A 17,321-nucleotide genomic window follows, 5' to 3' on the forward strand; every position below is an offset into this window, starting at 1 on the left:
GGGAGAATCATCTGACCAAGCGAAAAAAGTGTCTAATTTTTCATTTCTGAGGTTCCGATTAAATGCCAAGGAATTTATTCGATTTCACTCGAAGATAAATCTCTCGATCCAATAGTACGGAGGATAGCACATTCTCTACCGAAAAATCCCCCTTTCGCTTCTCCTCTCTTTATTTTGGAATTCAGATCGCAGACCTGCTAGCAAAAGCTGGGAAAATCTAATTCTGAAGAATAGATGTCGATTTGCGTTAGGTCAGCTTGAATTCGAGTTGACTATTCCCTTCCCGAGCAGGTTTTGATTTAGTCTTTTTCTTGGATAAATTCTCACTCTAATTCAGATGAAAGCCCGAGTTGTACAAGGAAGAACTCTTTTTTCTTCCTTTTTGTTATTTGTATGAATAATTAAATATAATATTCGTTTAGCGCACGTTCGAGATTCTCTCCAACTGGTCTGACGATTCCTTATTTAATATATATTAAGGTGAGGAGAAATTGGAGAAAAGGAACACGTCTCTGTCTCCATCTATAGAGGGCAGTGGGTGTTCTTTTATTAGTATAAACGATATGAAAAGAGAGCTTTGATCTTTTCTAATCTCTATCCGTTCTGTCTGCTTCTGGTAATCTGGAGAGTTGGTGGCGGTAGAGAAGTCAAGAAAACAATTCGAAGAGAAAAAAAAAGTGAATAAACGAAGAGAGGGCTTGAAAGGTTGATTCAGTCTTTTTTATGCTTTTGGGGGCCTCTCTTCTAGTCCTCCCATATGATGGCTGCTTGGTGGGGGTTGTTGAGTAGGTGAAGGTCTACGGGTCTCCCTGAAGCTTATCTGAGCACTTTACGGGAGGGGTGGCTGAAAAGCGTATTTGCTTTTCTCCTTTTGGTGACTCGGCTTTTACGAAATTCCACTTTTTATTGATTTAGGTGGGCGATACGCTTCCAGTGTTGGCTTGTTTTTTAGGGTTATAGAAGCTTGGAGCCCATTTTTAGTAGCTTTAATTGGTAGGAAGAAAGAGAAAGAGAGTGAGGAGCAGAGAGACAGAGAGACAGAGAAGGAAAAGAGATGGGGACGTATGCGAAGCTTGCAAAGAGGGCTTTGGAGACTGATATGCCGGTCATGGTTCAGGTATCGAACGATTAGGGTTTTTGCTAACCTAAAACACAGAAATGATTTTGCCAATTGATTGTTGTTTTTGAGATTTCATTTGGGAATTCAATTGCAGTCTATTTTCATTTGATCTCTCTCTATCTCTCTCTCAATTTTTAATGGTTTACGATGACGAGGAATGATTTATTGTTTCTCCACTCTCCAGATACAAGAGCTGATTCGGGGTGCCAAAGGTTCGATCTCATTGGCTCAGGTTTGTTTTAATTGCGCTGTCTCACTTGGCGCTCATTAATTTCGTTTTTAGAACGGTTTGTAATTGGTGTTAGTTTATTTGGAATTGCTATCTTCTGTTATATTCTGTGATGGTCTGAGTTCATGGGATGACCGTAGGAGTGCTTGTTATTGCCATTGCCAACCACTCTATCAGTTTTTGCCCATACTACTTTCTGGGTTCCCAATCATTTTATGTGAGACCTTATTTGTGGAATTATATCCATCAACTTCCTAAAATTCTTTCAGTAGACAAAGTTAATGGATGCCATAGGGTTGCTTGCTCTGCCAAGGACTTGGAATGAAGTGGAAGTATTAGAACCCCTATTTGGTAATGTTGTTCATTCTTTCATCCTAATAAAATGTCTTATTAAAAAGCAAATTAAAACTATAAATCATTATTTTTTGTGTGGGAACTAAGAATTTAAGACCTAATGTGGACTTGTTTGGGCTTGCCTCGAGGGGCATGGTAAGGCAGCTCGTAGAATTAGGAATGTAATATGTTTTACATCACATTAGCTACTTGAAGTAATGCAATTGAGAAAAAAAGAGATTGTGAGTTATATGCTTGAAAATGTTTTATATCTTTGCTTTTATTTTTATATTCTCATTTGAATATGCTTTACATGTTATGTTTATGTATTTTAATATTAGATAATAGGTTTTTTAAAATATTTATTTTAAAATTAAAGTTTATATTTTTATTAATATAATGTTTAATAATTTTTTGATTTTTTTTGCATTTTGTCTCTTTTTTAATTTTTGTGCCTTGCTTAAAAAGGCGTGCGCCTCAGGTGCAAATTGACCCCTGCCCCTTGCGCTTTTAAAACACTGTGAGCATTACACAATTCAGCTTAAATTATAAGAAAGAATGCAATCATATCAAGAAAGAGGAATTTGGACAAATTGACCCCTGCCTCATGCTATTTGTGCTTGAAACTTGAAATTTTAACATAATCAAGAATCATTGTATACATATTTATGGTTAAGGGAAGTGCTGTATGGACAAATTGCTTATCTAGTTAACATATATGTTACTTAAAGGTTCACAGAGTTCGTTTCAAATTATCAAGTTTAATCAAATTTTGCTGATTGTCATGTGTTGATCTGACAATTTGAGACCCTATTGAATGGTCCTGTATCCTTGCAAAGTATATTGTTTGTTCAGTATAATGCTTCAATAATTTGGGCTTGCTCTTTTGGTGGCATTATTATGTAGGGGGTAGTTTATTGGCAACCACCTAAGCAGGCATTGGAAAAGGTCAAAGAAATTGTATGGGAGCCTTCAATCAGTCGTTATGGTGGTGATGAAGGTCTTCCTGAACTCAGGGAGGCATTGATTAAAAAGGTATTCTTTTTAATTTAGAATTTGAAGCATTTGAGTATCCACACATATAGGAATGCAAAGGTTTGAATCTGAAAAGAAATATGTAGTATTGTACTTGGAAAACTGGGAAGATTTTACAAAGTATTGGTCTATTGGAATATTTTTTCCCCCAAGGCTGCATTTGGATGCGATGTAAATTTTACATCAGTTTGGTTTTGTATGTGTTTGGAAAGAGGGTGCAATTATTATTGACGTAAAACTACACTCTGGTTCAGTTTTGCGTGTGTTTGGATGGAGTGTAGTTTTACATCGATAATCAATGTAAAAACTACATCGTTTTTATCGATGTAAAACTTTACACTCTTCCACCCATTACTATTTTCAAAAAAGCAACGGTCACTTTATACACTGATGACGTTTTACACTGATTCTTGTAAGTAAACCCTATTCTATTCTAGGTTGAAGTAGAGATGAAGAAAGGAAAGAGAAAGAAGAAGAAGAGAAGAGTTCGGTCAGACTAGAAGAGAGGAAAAAATCACCTCTCCCTAGCCGACCCACTTGTATTTATTCCAAATAATAGAGTTACAAGAAAGACCATATTGTCCCTCATAAGAGATGGGACACATAACTTAAACTTAGATAAAATAGACCTTTCACTCTCAAACAGATAAACCAAAATGACCAAAATACCCATGATTCGAGTATTCTAACACTCCCCCTCAAGCTGGAGAGTATATGTCATATAGTCCCAGCTTGTTACAAATGTAATCTACTCTGCCCCGAGACAATCCCTTTGTAAAGAGATCTGCCCACTGATTTCCTGAGCTCACATGAGATGTGGTTATCACTCCACTTATCACTTTCTCTCTTACGAAGTGACAATCAACCTCAATATGCTTAGTTCTCTCATGGAAGACTGGGATGGAAGAGATGTGAACAACAGCTTGGTTATCATAGAATAGTTTCATGGGCTTATCAACTGAGAATCCCATCTCTTGTAGCAAGTTCTTCAACCATACTAATTCACATGTGGTATGAGCTATAGCCCTGTATTCAGTTTTTGCACTACTCCTTGCCACCACTGGTTGTTTCTTGCTCTTCCAAGTTACAAGATTGCCACCAAGGAAGGTACAATACCCTGTAGTTGATCTCTTGTCTGATATAGAACCAGCCCAATCAGCATCTGTGTACCCTACTATCTCAAGGGTCCCTCCACTTCGGTATAGCAAACCACGACCTGAAGCACCCTTCAGGTACCTAACAATCCTCAGAACAGCTTCCCAATTAGGAACCCAAGGATGTTGCATAAACTGACTCACCATACTCACAACAAATGATATATCTGGTCGAGTAATGGTCAGGTAGTTCAACTTTCCCACCAATCTCCTATATTTTCCAGGATCATCAAACTCTTCACCTGCATCAACACTCAACTTGGCATTGAGTTCCATAGGAGTCTCTGCTGGTTTAGCACCTAACAACCCTGTTTCTTCAAGTAGGTCAAGAACATATTTTCTCTGACATAAGTTAATTCCATGTTTTGACCTTGCAACTTCTATTCCCAGGAAATACTTCAGCTTACCCAAATCTTTCGTATTGAAGTGGTCCTGTAAGAATTTCTTTAACCTGTCGATTTTGTAACTGTCACTCCCAATTATGACAATATCATCCACATACACTACTAGCAAGATTTTCCCATATTTTGAGTCATGGCTGAACACAAAATGGTCTACCTGACACTGTTTCATCCCAAAGGCTTTCACCACTTCATTGAACCTGCCAAACCAAGCACGTGGAGATTGTTTCAGTCCATAAATTCCCTTTTTGAGTTTACAAACCTTACCATCCTCCCCCTGAGCAACAAACCCTGGTGGTTGCTCCATATACACCTCCTCAATGAGATCACCATGTAGGAAGGCATTTTTGATGTCAAGTTGTACAAGAGGCCAATCATACATAGCAGCTAATGAAATCAACACCCGAACTGAACCAATCTTAGCCATAGGAGAAAATGTCTCCATATAGTCCACACCATACAGCTGAGAATAGCCCTTGGCTACTAACCTGGCCTTCAATCGCTCCACACTGCCATCAGGAAGATACTTCACTGTGTAGATCCACTTACACCCAACAACATGCTTACCAGGAGGAAGAGCAATGAGTTCCCACGTGTGATTGTGTTGCAGAGCAGAGAGTTCCTCTTCTATGGCTTGTCGCCACCCTGGGGAGGTAAGGGCTTCCTGGACAGTCTTGGGAATGGAAACAGATGAGAGTAATGATATAAAGTTGTGATGAGAAGCAGAAAGGTGAGTAGTTGAAACATAGTTGGAAATAGGATGAGAAGTACAAGTACGTTTACCTTTCCGTAGAGCAATAGGAAGATCAAGATCTAAGGGAGAAGAAGCAGTAGCAGGATTTGTCGACGAGGGCTGAATTGGAGGAGGGTCCGATGCACTTCTGCGGGTATGCACTTGTGTGATTGGCGGCCTCTCAATAGTAACTGGCATGGGATGTGAATCTGCAGTAGGAATAGGAGCCACGAGAAGGGGATCCGCAACAGGGACGGGAAGAGGAACTACGGAGGAAGGAGAAGAACCCACAACATCTGAGAAAAACGAGACTGATTCAAAGAAGGTGACATCAGAGAGCACAAATGACTTATGGAATTTAGGGTTATAGCACTTATACCTTTTCTGAGTCCTCGAGTAGCCAAGGAAGATACACTTAGTGGCTTGTGCATCTAACTTGTCTAAACCAGGCCCCAAGTGTTGAACAAAACAAACACAGCCAAAGACTCTTGGGGTGAGAGGAAGTGGAGACAAGGTGGGAAACAACACCGAGAAGGGGGATTGACTTCCAAGGATGGACATGGGCATTTGATTGATCAGAAAACAGGATGTGAGGACAGCATCACTCCAAAAATGCTTTGGGACATTCATATTGATCATCAAGGACCGAGTAGTTTCAAGGAGATGTCGATTTTTTCGTTCAGCTACACCGTTCTGTTGTGGGGTGTAAGTACAAGAAGTTTGATGAATTATCCCATGGTGCTCTAGGTATTGCTGAAATGGTGATGAGTTGTACTCTTTGGCATTATCGAAGTGAATAATTTTAACATGAACACCAAATTGAGTGCGTATTTCAGCATAAAATTTTTGAAAAATAGAGAACAATTCACTACGGCCTTTCATAAGATAAATCTATGTCATCCTTGAAAAGTCATCAACAAAAATTACAAAATACTTGTGGCCATTGTATGACATCACTTTGATTGGACCCCATACATCAGAATGAACTAAAGAAAAAGGACTTGAGACACGACTATCAACTCTTGGACTAAATGAGACTCTATGATGTTTTCCCAATTGACATGACTCACAATCTAAAGATGAAAGATGACTCAAGGAAGGGACCAACAACTTCAGAGCCTTGAGAGAAGGATGGCCAAGTCTGCAGTGCCATTGAAGAGGAGTAAGAGACGACTGAAAAGCTACTGGAGGGCCACCACCATCAAGGTAATACAATCCACCTGCTTCATGCCCTCCACTAATCTTCCTCCCCGTCTTGAGATCCTGAAACACACAAGAAGAAGGATAAAATGTTATAGAACAATTAAGAGACTTGGTTAATCTACTAACAGACATAAGGTTAAAGGGGAACTTGGGAACATATAAAACAGATGATAAAGACAAGGAGGAGAGATCAACATCACCAACACCACAGATGGGAGATGTAGAACCATTAGCAAGAGTAACTGTTTGAGATGTGGAGGAGCGAGAAAGGGAAGAAAATACATCAGGAGTCCCAGACATATGGTCCAAGGCTCCGGAGTTAATGATCCAGTGTGAGGCTTTGGAAGCTAAGCAAGCCATACCTGAATGGGCAAGGGTAGTGGTGTTCTGCTGAGATGTCTGAAGGAACTGCTCATATACTGCACGTGGTACACTCACCATTTCCTTCCCAGAAACACCAGTAGATGTGGAGGGGGGGTCAGTTTGCTGGCTCTCAGTAATTGTACCACTACCCTTAGTCATAGCATGGTTAGCCCAAGTGTTAGGTGGACCACGTAAATCATAGCTGAAATTAACTGTGTGTCCCTCTAAACCACAGTGTGTACACTTTCTCTGGGCATTACTTCTTCCTTTACCATGACCTCCCTCTGAGTCTCGGCCTCCACTCCGGCCACCAGCGCGGTTAAACATGTGACCACCACGGTTGTCTGGAAGTCCACTACTACCACCACCACTTCTATTTCCTCGACCACCCCCTTTAGTCACCACCAAACCAGATCTGTCCGAGAGAGAAGAATGCTCTACAGACTCAATAGATGTCTTCTTAAGACGGGCAAAAACTTCTTCAAGTGAGGGAAGAACAGACCCCCCCCCCCCCCCCATTATTTGTGCTCTGACAGGCTCATACTCAGCCTTCAAACCCACAAGAAACCTTGTCACATCAAGTTGTTCACGTTGCTGTTGTTGGATCTGAACATCCGATGTTAGAGGATGATACACATTGAGCTCATTTCGGATATTCCTCAGACTTGCATAGTATTCTTCCAAGCTTTGACTTCCTTGTTTCAGATTAAAGTATTTTTGATACAACTGATACACCCTAATTGTATTGTCTTGTCCGGAGTATAGCTTCTTAGCATGATCCCAGATTTCTTTAGCTGTATCTAGGAACATGAAGTTCACACTAATCTTTGATTCTATGCTGTTTCATAGCCATGTCATTATTTGTGCATCTTTCTGTTCCCAGTCACTGAACCCCGGAGAGTCAGAGGAAGGTTTCTCCTCTCTCACATGTTATACCTTCCTCTTGGCCTTTAAGAACACCTCCACAGATTTTGCCCATGGTACATAATTCTCACCATTTAGTTTGATGGATGTCATTTGAACACTTAGGTAGTCTGGAGAAAGCATGACACCTGTTTTATTGTCATTCCCATCTCCAATCGAAGCCATCTTAATTATTTCACCTTCAAATATGCAACACAACTTCACACACTTTCACAAGACTTATCTTACTTACAACACCACCAACTCCAACTTCTTCAAATGCACATTGCACATTGCACATACTAAGACTGAAATCACTCAGACATCACATCAAACACTTGTACTGCACACCGCAGAATCATTCACCCACCAAAATACAAGGGCCGAAGTCACTCAGTCATTACATCAAACACTTGTTCTACACACTGCAGAACTGTTTACACACAAGGTCTAAGAGTTCACTTTTAAATATTCAGAATCATAGATACACCAATCAACACGACACAACCACCACCACACCACTGCTGTCGTGAACTTCAGCAGTCGACAACTCTTCTTTCAGCACACATATGAGGTAAAATGAAGAAGAACACGACTGATATGCATATCAGTCACTCCAAACCTCCACAACAAACAAATTTTCAAGCAAAATACAGCATTCACAGTCCCTTACTTGGGCAAAAGACAGCAGTGTTCATACCTGTCCACATACAGCCCTCTTCGTACACTGAATAGAGGGTGTTTAGTACACCACTTCAACGACCACCACCACAACGACCGGAGGCATTCTCACCTCCAGGACCACAAAACGACAGCTCCTTTTCAGCCCCTTGTCGAACTTCCACTCAGGTCAGCCGAGGAATGAAGATGGCTGTAATAGTTGGCAGCGAACCCAGAAAGAAGACAGCAGCAAGAAAGAATGAGAAAAAAAAAGAGAACAAGACTTTACTGCTCTGATACCATGTAAGTAAACCCTATTCGATTCTAGGTTGAAGTAGAGAAGAATAAAGGAAAGAGAAAGAAGAAGAAGAAGAAGAAGAAGAAGAAGAAGAAGAGAAGAGTTCGGCCAGACTAGAAGAGAGGAAAAAATCACCTATCCCTAGCCGACCCACTTGTATTTAGTCCAAATAATAGAGTTACAAGAAAGACCATATTGTCCCTCATAAGAGATGGGACACATAACTTAAACTTAGATAAAATAGACCTTTCACTCTCAAACAGATAAACCAAAATGACCAAAACACCCCTGATTCGAGTATTCTAACAATTCTAAATGCAGCCTAAGGTTCTTTTTATTTCTTTGTAGAAGAGGTGGAAAAGTTCTCTGTATGTAAATTTATTTATATTTTCTCCTCTTTATGGGCAAAGCATTTCTTTTTGATAGTAAAATAAAACTTTATTAAAAATAAAAAGAGAATACAATAGGAAGGTGATAAGATATCACCCGAGAGAAAGAAACACCATGAAAACCTTCCATTTTGGACAAACAAACCCCCCCCCTCTCCCTAACAATCTACTGCTGAGCTCAAAAGCTTACTCCTCAACAAACTCCAAAGCTTCATCAGTAATGCTTTCATTATCACTAGAAGCGCTTTCCATTCTTTTTTTATTCTCCCAAGCCAGCAAGGCCTTCCTGGTGAATTCCTCCCCACCCAAGAAGAACAAACCCAACATCTTGCCAACTTGGACTTCCCTGTCAACCAAATTTTCCACATCAACCCTTCTTTCCATGATGTTAGCATTAACAGACATTGCCTAATCATCTTCTCCTATCTTCATTGCCATCCCTACTGTCCTTGGCCAGACTTGACACCACCACTTTGTCCTCTTGAACGTACATAGTTGACTTACTAGACAACTTGCAACTCAACATTTGCCAGTCCACCAAGCTCTCCTCCCCAGATCCCAACATAGACTTATCCACGGCCTTTGAACTTTTTCTTTTGTAGATTCTTTTAAATCTATTAGTAGGATATGACATAACCAGACCATCTTTAAGGCACGAGAAAATCTTTGTTATGTGAACCAGATGTGATCTACTTGAAACTCTCAACTTCCTACTTTGTTTGGCATCACTATCACAGACGTTCTCTTCGACCTCCGCCTTCCTCCTACCAATATCGACACCAATCGTTCCCACAACCACTTCAAAAAACTGTTCACCAGAAACTTCATCCCCAAGCTTCCCTAGAGAAGAATCCCCAATCCCAGAGTCAGAAGATACAAAACCAGATTACCTCAGGAGTCAGGAATAGGCTCCAGGCCAGCACAATTGTTCTGCTCCAAATCTTCATCAACCATCACACCTGGGTGCAGGCCTATCTTGCACCTGATTTTCTCCTCATTTGTGCCAACGACAGTCTTCTGGTCGGCACCACCACAACTGCGCATAGAGGGCTGATTATAAGGAGCACCCGGATCATGACTGAGAGAGCTTGACCCCTACCCCAGAACCACCTTGTTGGACTTGCTACACCTTTGCTTCTTTTTACATGGAAACAAAAGCACCCTAACAAATTATCTTTCCTACTCCCATCCATTATCTGAAAAAAAAAACAGAAATTAACTGCACTGGTGTCTTCCCTATCTCAGGCATCTTCTTGTATCATGATTGATGACTTCATGTTAATCATGGGAATGGTCTGAAATCAATTGTCGTTTCATATGGTCATGTATAATTTTTGATTTAACATATGTACGGTTGCTTTCCTCTCCCTGTTGCAGTTAGGTCAGGAGAATAAACTGTATAAATCCTCTGTGATGGTTACAGCTGGTGCAAATCAGGTATGATGAACATATTATTGGATTAGTTAACAAAGAAGAATGAACTGTACAAATCCTCTGTTTGGTTAATGACCAAAATAAATTTTATTGGGTTAGTTAATAAAGAAGAGTCTAGCTCCAAAAAATATTTTTTGTCAGATATATTATCAGATTTCTGTCAAATGTATTCTGTTATGGGTATCAGGATTATTCTTAACTATGTATTTTAGGGATGATGCTATTGGTTTTGTGATAAAGGGGTGCGTCTTAGGTGGTTAAGTACTAATTAAGTTCAAATTTTCAAGATTTCTAAGATTTTTACCATTTATCTTGTGGACAACATTTTTGAATCTTGCTCAAGCTGTCTAAGAGTTTTGTAACTTGTCTTATCTCCAGGCTTTTGTAAATCTTGTTCTTACACTCTGTGATGCTGGGGATTCTGTAGTGATGTTTGCACCATACTATTTCAATGCATACATGTCCTTCCAGATGACAGGAGTTACTGACATACTAGTAGGTCCCAGTAATCCTGACACACTCCAGCCAGATGCAGGTACTATATGTTATTCCTTTATTATGAGCTAATTACAATATTTCTGACCTTCCAGTTCTAGTCATTCAGCACCAAATTAGAAGTTGGAAACAAGTATTTCTATGTTCTGAAATATCACATTCAGTTAGAGTTGTTTTCTCTTTTCTTTTCAGAGAGTTGAAACTTGTTAATAAGGTTTTCTATGTCTAAATTGGACACCTTGGTTTAATGGTTTTGGGTTGACATACTGGTTCTAGAGCCTTATCGCTAATACATTTATAGACATTAGTAAATTTGTAAATACATCAACTGACATGTGCCTGAGTACTTGAGCACAATTGTCAGTGGTTAAGCACAAAATTTGACTTTGTATCCACTTGGTCAGTAGACTCAGAACTTGCCAGTGAATGCGCTGGGCCAAAATATGCATGCTTGGATCAGTTCTGATTAAATTAATGTAAAATCTTTCTGGAACTTATATAGTGAATGGTTGAGGTCATCCAACTTTACTCTAAACTCTGGAAATGTAGATTCTTAGGTGAGAGCCCATATTCTTTGCATGCCAGACATGTGACTGTATATTTCTGCATAGGGATTGTGAAATACTCAAACCATAGTTAATCTTGGTTTCTTTAAATGAAACCCTTGAAATGGTGGGACCTGACTATTTGAATGCAGATACATGTCTATGTATTTGTGCATGGAATTTTCTGCATATTCAGACCCTAGGCTTCCCTTAATATCAAATATCCAAAATGAACGTGTATGCAGAAAATCATAAAATTGATGTAATTTGGGGTAGGTATGGGAGACTACCAGTGTGGGGTGCAGGCCTGCAAGGCACTTCTAATCTGTAATGTAATGTGTAGCTTCCTGAACCTATAACACTAGTTTTTCTTTTCCTTCTCCCCTCTGTTTCATTCCAGGTCTTTGTCATAAATTATTGAAATTTTTATTTTAGGTTTGTATAATTCTTTCTTCTGCATTAACTTGATTGTTATGGTTGAGTAACATTTATTTTGTATGGTATTCTATCATAACTAATTTAGTGTTATGTCCAACACCTGTGGGGCACGGAAGCATGTAATTCAATTACATCTCCCCCTTTTTTGTTTTAAATAAGTGTTCTAATACATTATTTTCTGTAAATACATGGAGATTTCCATAGACTGGTTAGAAAAGATTCTGTCAGAGAGTAAATCAGTGCCGAAGCTTGTTACTGTTGTCAACCCTGGAAACCCATCCGGAACATACATTCCAGAGTCTCTTCTCAAGGTATCTATCTCTTCCTCCACTCTTCCCCCCCAAGAAGTAAAAAAGGTAAGACAGTAGAAAAATAACTTGTTGATATGAGCAGAGGTCTGGTGATGTTGGAGTATTTATTCTTCATTTCAATTTCTATTGCTCTGTATCTAACTAGTTCTTTTCTTCGTTTTAACTAGAGGATTTCAGATCTCTGCAAAAGTGCTGGTTCCTGGCTTATTGTAGATAATACATACGAGTAAGTAGCACATACTTTATCCCTAAATTACTCGGCGAAATGATAGTTCTACTATTAATCATATTCATTCTGATGCAAAATTGTAGAATGTCCATGTTTTATGTGCTGTTTATTTGAAGTTACAGTTTCCCAGAAACTGCAGAATGTAGTCTTTAGGCCATAGGCTTTATGGGCATCTCTGAATTGTGGGATTGAATGGAGAAATTTAGTGGTTTGCTAAACAATGGTATGCCTATAGAATGTGGACAAAAAGTGTAAAGAAAGGTTAAACACGCAAAATGAAGAACAAAGTTGACTTCTAAAACTAGCAAAAATGTATTTTATCTTCTGAATAAAATTTCTTGCTGTTTCTCATTTATCTATCAGGCTTGTGTAGATGAGTTTTCTTTGTGTCTTTGTCTACCAATCATCCATGAAATGACATACTGAAAAGAGTTCATATTCTGTAACGTTGTCAGTGAAATGTTAGGAGGGCATTACTTCTTAATTACTACATTCTATTTATCTTGCAAGTCTATTATTGAATGTATAATTCAACACTGAGAGTCTCAGTACTTTGTCTGTAGGTATTTTATGTATGATGGTTTGAAGCATACATGCATAGAGGGTGATCACATAATTAATGTGTTTTCCTTCTCAAAAGCCTATGGGATGATGGGATGGCGAGTGGGATATGTAAGTAAACTTTTGGTTTTAAAATTGAGACTTCATGAGTTTGCTTTTCTCAGAAAACAAAGTGAACAATTTGAACTTTCTTTCAAGCAGGAGAAAGTTTATGGTCACCTGGTTGGGTGGAATTTTGGTCTCTAGATTTGGGTATTGTGTAATTACCATGCCCTTGCAGATTATTTCTTTATGATCTAGAGATTAAAGATCACTCCTTGTTTGCTTTAATGGGAAAATAATACTGAGCCCTAATGCTACACTGATAATTCATAGCAGGCTTATGAAGGAAAGGTGCACCTCAAGTGTCCATTCAAAACTTCCATTGAATCTGCACATGTTCATTGTGCAGCATCTTTAATACGTGAAATCACTCAATGTGTAGCTAACATTTATGATATGATCAAGTTTATTATTATTTCATTATAATCTTTGGTCTAGGCACACATGACTCGTAGTTGTGGTATCAGAGGATTGGGAACCATTGTATGGGTCCCACCTAAGAGAAGGTCTGTACTGAATGTCAGCATGTCCAAATGACTTTCAGGCATCTGATCTATGCAGTTTCTTCTGAGCTTTTCTCAGCCACCAAATTTATGCACCCACAACTAACTACTCTCATTTTCAAGCTGATTTCTGGCCTAGTAAATCCCCATGGTGGGGCCTATAACATTATGGGTTCAAATCATATGAATATGTGACACATAACAAATTATGAAACCACACACTGCTGAATGTGTCTTGTGGAGAAGGTTTCTAATGCGAACCCTCCCCCCCAACACAAATACGAATACACAAGAAAATCATGTGCACACATGATCTATGGGTGCAAAGAAAAAATAACACTCTTTAATTGTTTGCCTTGTAAGATAAGCCTCTGTATCTGTAAGATAAATGGTTTCTTTGATAAGATAACACAGAACATGGTTTAAAATATGCCAGGTTCATGAACAAGTGCAAATAAAATAGGTGAGTCAGGAAGAATAGGGGGGGGGGATATAATCAGAGAAACTCTATTGGAGGTGAACCATTAAGGCAGATGGGTATATAATAAGAGAAACTCCACCACTAAACGTACACCACAAGGAATTCTGAAGAATTTTATATTGACCCACTTCAAATTTTAAACCCCTTCAACAGAGTGAACTTCAAAATTTCTGATTCACAGGTGTGGCCTTGCTTTGTTATTCATATTTGTAAATTGGTGACTGGACTCTGAGCATAACATTTGTTGCTAAAATCGAATTTCTAACCTTCTACCTTTACTGTAAATATTATATTCAAAAATAGATTTTATGGCTAGGCCATCTAGTGATTCTGTGTGTGCTTGCAGATAGCATACCCATCAGAGGTGGAGGGTCTTGCAGCTCAACTCCTCAAGGTCCAAGACAATATACCTATTTGCGCTTCTATAATCTCCCAGCGTCTGGCTCTTTATTCCTTGGAAACTGGGCCTGAGTGGGTTAGGAACCAAGTGAAGGACCTTGTCAAGAACAGAGCGCTCCTCCTTGATGCACTATCACCACTTGGAAAGGATTCGGTCAAAGGTGGGGAGGGTGCAATCTACCTATGGGCAAAGCTTCCTGAGAAATACCCAGATGATTTTGATGTAGTACGCTGGCTTGCGAGGAGGCATGGGGTGGTTGTGATTCCTGGAAGTGCAAGCGGTGGACGAGGTTATATTCGGATTTCCTTTGGAGGGTTGGTAGAGGCTGACTGTGAAGTTGCTGCAGGGAGGCTCCGTAGAGGGTTGGAAGAGCTGGTGAGAGATGGGATGGTGCAGTGATTTCTCAGAGCAATATTTTACAAGTCTCAGGAACAAATTGTTGCTTGGCTGTTCACACGCCTAAGTCGTGGATTCTTGCCTTGGATAATTTTCTTTTGGGTTGTGGAGCAGGTTGGAGGATACGGGGAAATTTTAATTGGAAAATGAATATTGTTTTATGTACGACATTGAGAGGAAACGCCTCTTAGAGGCCTATTTATAAAATGGATACTTACTAGATTCATGAAGAAACTCTTGGTATCAAATTCTCACAAGATATCATTCTCTGTTTATAAAGTATAGTCTTTATTGCTTCTTTTTTTTTTTGGCCCGGGGGGCCGGGGGGGGCGCATCCCATTTTGGTCTTTATTGCTCGAGTCCTCGAGTCATATACTGGATAAACCTTGCAACCATGTCTACCAGGTGACCAACTTATCCAATTGATAAGTGAATCATCCCTTGGTTGGGGCAATCAGACTAACAGGAAAATCTCCACCTTGAGATGGTTAGAACAATATAAAAAATAATAATAGGGTAAATTATAAAGACCCCCCCTGTATTATGATCATGAGACAGAGACCCTCTTTCGTTAGCCTTTTGTTAAAGTTCGCCGTTGTAATATCTTTTAATCCCTATATTACCATTGTAATAATTATTTAGACAATTAGAAGAAAAACACTTCATCTTCCCCAACCTCACGGTACACGAACAGCAGCGACGGACATCTAGCTAGTAAAACACTGTTCATCTTTTTTTGATCTCACGATACATGAACAGTAGCTGTTGCAGCAGCGACGGACATCTGGCTAGTAAAACACTGTTCTCTTCTTCCCCTTCCCCTTTTCTTCTCGATTTCCTCTATTTTCCGTTACTTGAAGATGGAGAGAGAGAAAGAGAGTAAACTAATAATAATATGTGGAGAGATGCAGACAATAATAGGGACCATGACATCACTTTCTGTGCTTAATTACTGGAGAGATGCATTTTAGCCTTAACGAGTAATGGAGAAATGGCCACGCCTGTGTCATATGCGTGTGAGAAGTATGTCCTGTCCAAGGAAAGCAACAACTTGATTGGCTTGGATTATTGCAAGCAACAACTATTTTGGACATCTAGCTAGTAAAAACTCTATTTTGGCCGCTATTAAAATGACGGAAAGTTTCAAATGGGAGAAGGTTTTCTGAGTCGGATTCTTAATCAGCAATCAAAGCTATAATCCTCTGGTATTCCTTGGCAGTTTCTGTTTTGATAGATCAAGTCTCTTCATCAGAAATAGAGCAGCTCATGTAGTTGCTCAAGAAATTAAGAAAAGTGAGCAGAGCAGTTGAGAAGCAATTACCTCTAGGCACTGGAGATCAGTCGCTACAGATGCTTCCTTGACATTGGTTTAGTTATAGATGTTTAATAGGTCACCCCAGCTGGGTATGGTCATATTCTTGGTGAGACCATTTGCATCTGCTCCAGGGTACGTAGAGAAAGGCCTTCACCATCATCGGAGGAAAAATCTCACTTCTATCAATTGAGAACATGTGACCTCTATTGGTGTTGTACACATCCCAGATAAACATGGGACCCTGTGAAACGAACAGAAAACTGGATTCCATTAATATTCCAAACAAGCAGAACCCAGTTGTTTGATTTCCCCTCCAAACTTTTGCATGTAACAAAAAGAGAAATTTGTTCCATTTCAATCGAGTAAGCCAGGTGAAAGGAGGCCCTGAAAGCTAATGTCATCTAGTCTGTGCTTTTAAGCTTAAGAAGAACAACCTTCTCTACAAGGAAAATCATGAAATCCCATTGAGTTGAACTCCAAGATATGGAAAACACGGAAAAGCAAATCTATTGTCTCGCCCATTTGTTCGACGTAGTTAAAGACAACTATAAATTGGCATTTCAAGGTCAAAGGAGATGCATTTATTACATGGAGAGAAAAGATACAAAGTCTAGTTTCATCTTTCATTCAGGCGGAATTTGGCCTCTTCTTGGATCAATCTGAGATCAATGTAGGTACGTGGAATTTTCGAAGATAATGCAAACCCAACATATATACAGATGAAGCACAACATCAGAGATTCATGAAGAAGCTTTACTTTATTAGTTATCGGATCGCAAGCCATGCACAAGCAAGCATAAGACTAGTAGAGGTGAACATTGCAAATTAAAGAGGAGAAGGTTTTAAACCCAGAGATCCTGAAAAATGGTTTGAACCATTTTGTTTGGTTTTTATTCCATAATTGGAATGCTTCCATTGGTGCTTCATTGATACAATCAAGGAGGGTTCCAGATTATAGACCATTTAAGACGTCCAAAGTTTCAAAACCACAATTAAGGAGGGTTCCAGATTATTAGTTTACTCTCTCTCTTTCTCCATCTGTAAGGAACGGAAAACAGAGAAAATCGGGAAGAAGAAAGGAGAGGAGAGAAAGGGGAAGGGGAAGAAGAGAGATCGGGGGAGGGAGAGGGAGTACTTCGGAAGTCCGCTGCCGTTGCAACAGCTACCGCCGCTACTGTTTGTATATCATGAAATCGGAAAAGATGAACAGTGTTTTATTCCAATTGTCTAAATAATTATTACAAGAATAATATAAGGATTAAAAAATATTATAACGGCGGATTTCAACGG

The 17,321-nt window shown here is 39.4% G+C and overlaps 1 protein-coding gene across 2 annotated transcripts; it reads left to right on the plus strand.

Annotated features, from left to right (window-relative positions):
* LOC104595268 (Pyridoxal phosphate (PLP)-dependent transferases superfamily protein) lies at window positions 1-14,950 on the plus strand. Of its 2 annotated transcripts, XM_019197401.2 has the most exons (9): window positions 1-1,117; window positions 1,305-1,352; window positions 2,589-2,717; window positions 10,199-10,258; window positions 10,634-10,790; window positions 11,938-12,044; window positions 12,212-12,270; window positions 12,837-12,945; window positions 14,267-14,950. In XM_019197401.2, exons 1-9 carry the CDS (start codon window positions 1,055-1,057, stop codon window positions 14,717-14,719), a joined length of 1,185 nt encoding a protein of 394 aa, XP_019052946.1. In that variant the 5' UTR covers window positions 1-1,054; the 3' UTR covers window positions 14,720-14,950. The 2 variants fall into 2 exon arrangements, with proteins under 2 accessions (XP_019052946.1, XP_019052947.1); XM_019197402.2 differs by lacking the exon at window positions 10,199-10,258.
* The last annotated feature ends 2,371 nt before the right edge of the window (window positions 14,951-17,321 follow it).

The sequence above is a fragment of the Nelumbo nucifera genome, chromosome 2, assembly GCF_055504915.1.
Source record: "Nelumbo nucifera cultivar China Antique chromosome 2, China Antique-T2T, whole genome shotgun sequence".
In the NCBI taxonomy this organism is placed as follows: domain Eukaryota; kingdom Viridiplantae; phylum Streptophyta; class Magnoliopsida; order Proteales; family Nelumbonaceae; genus Nelumbo; species Nelumbo nucifera.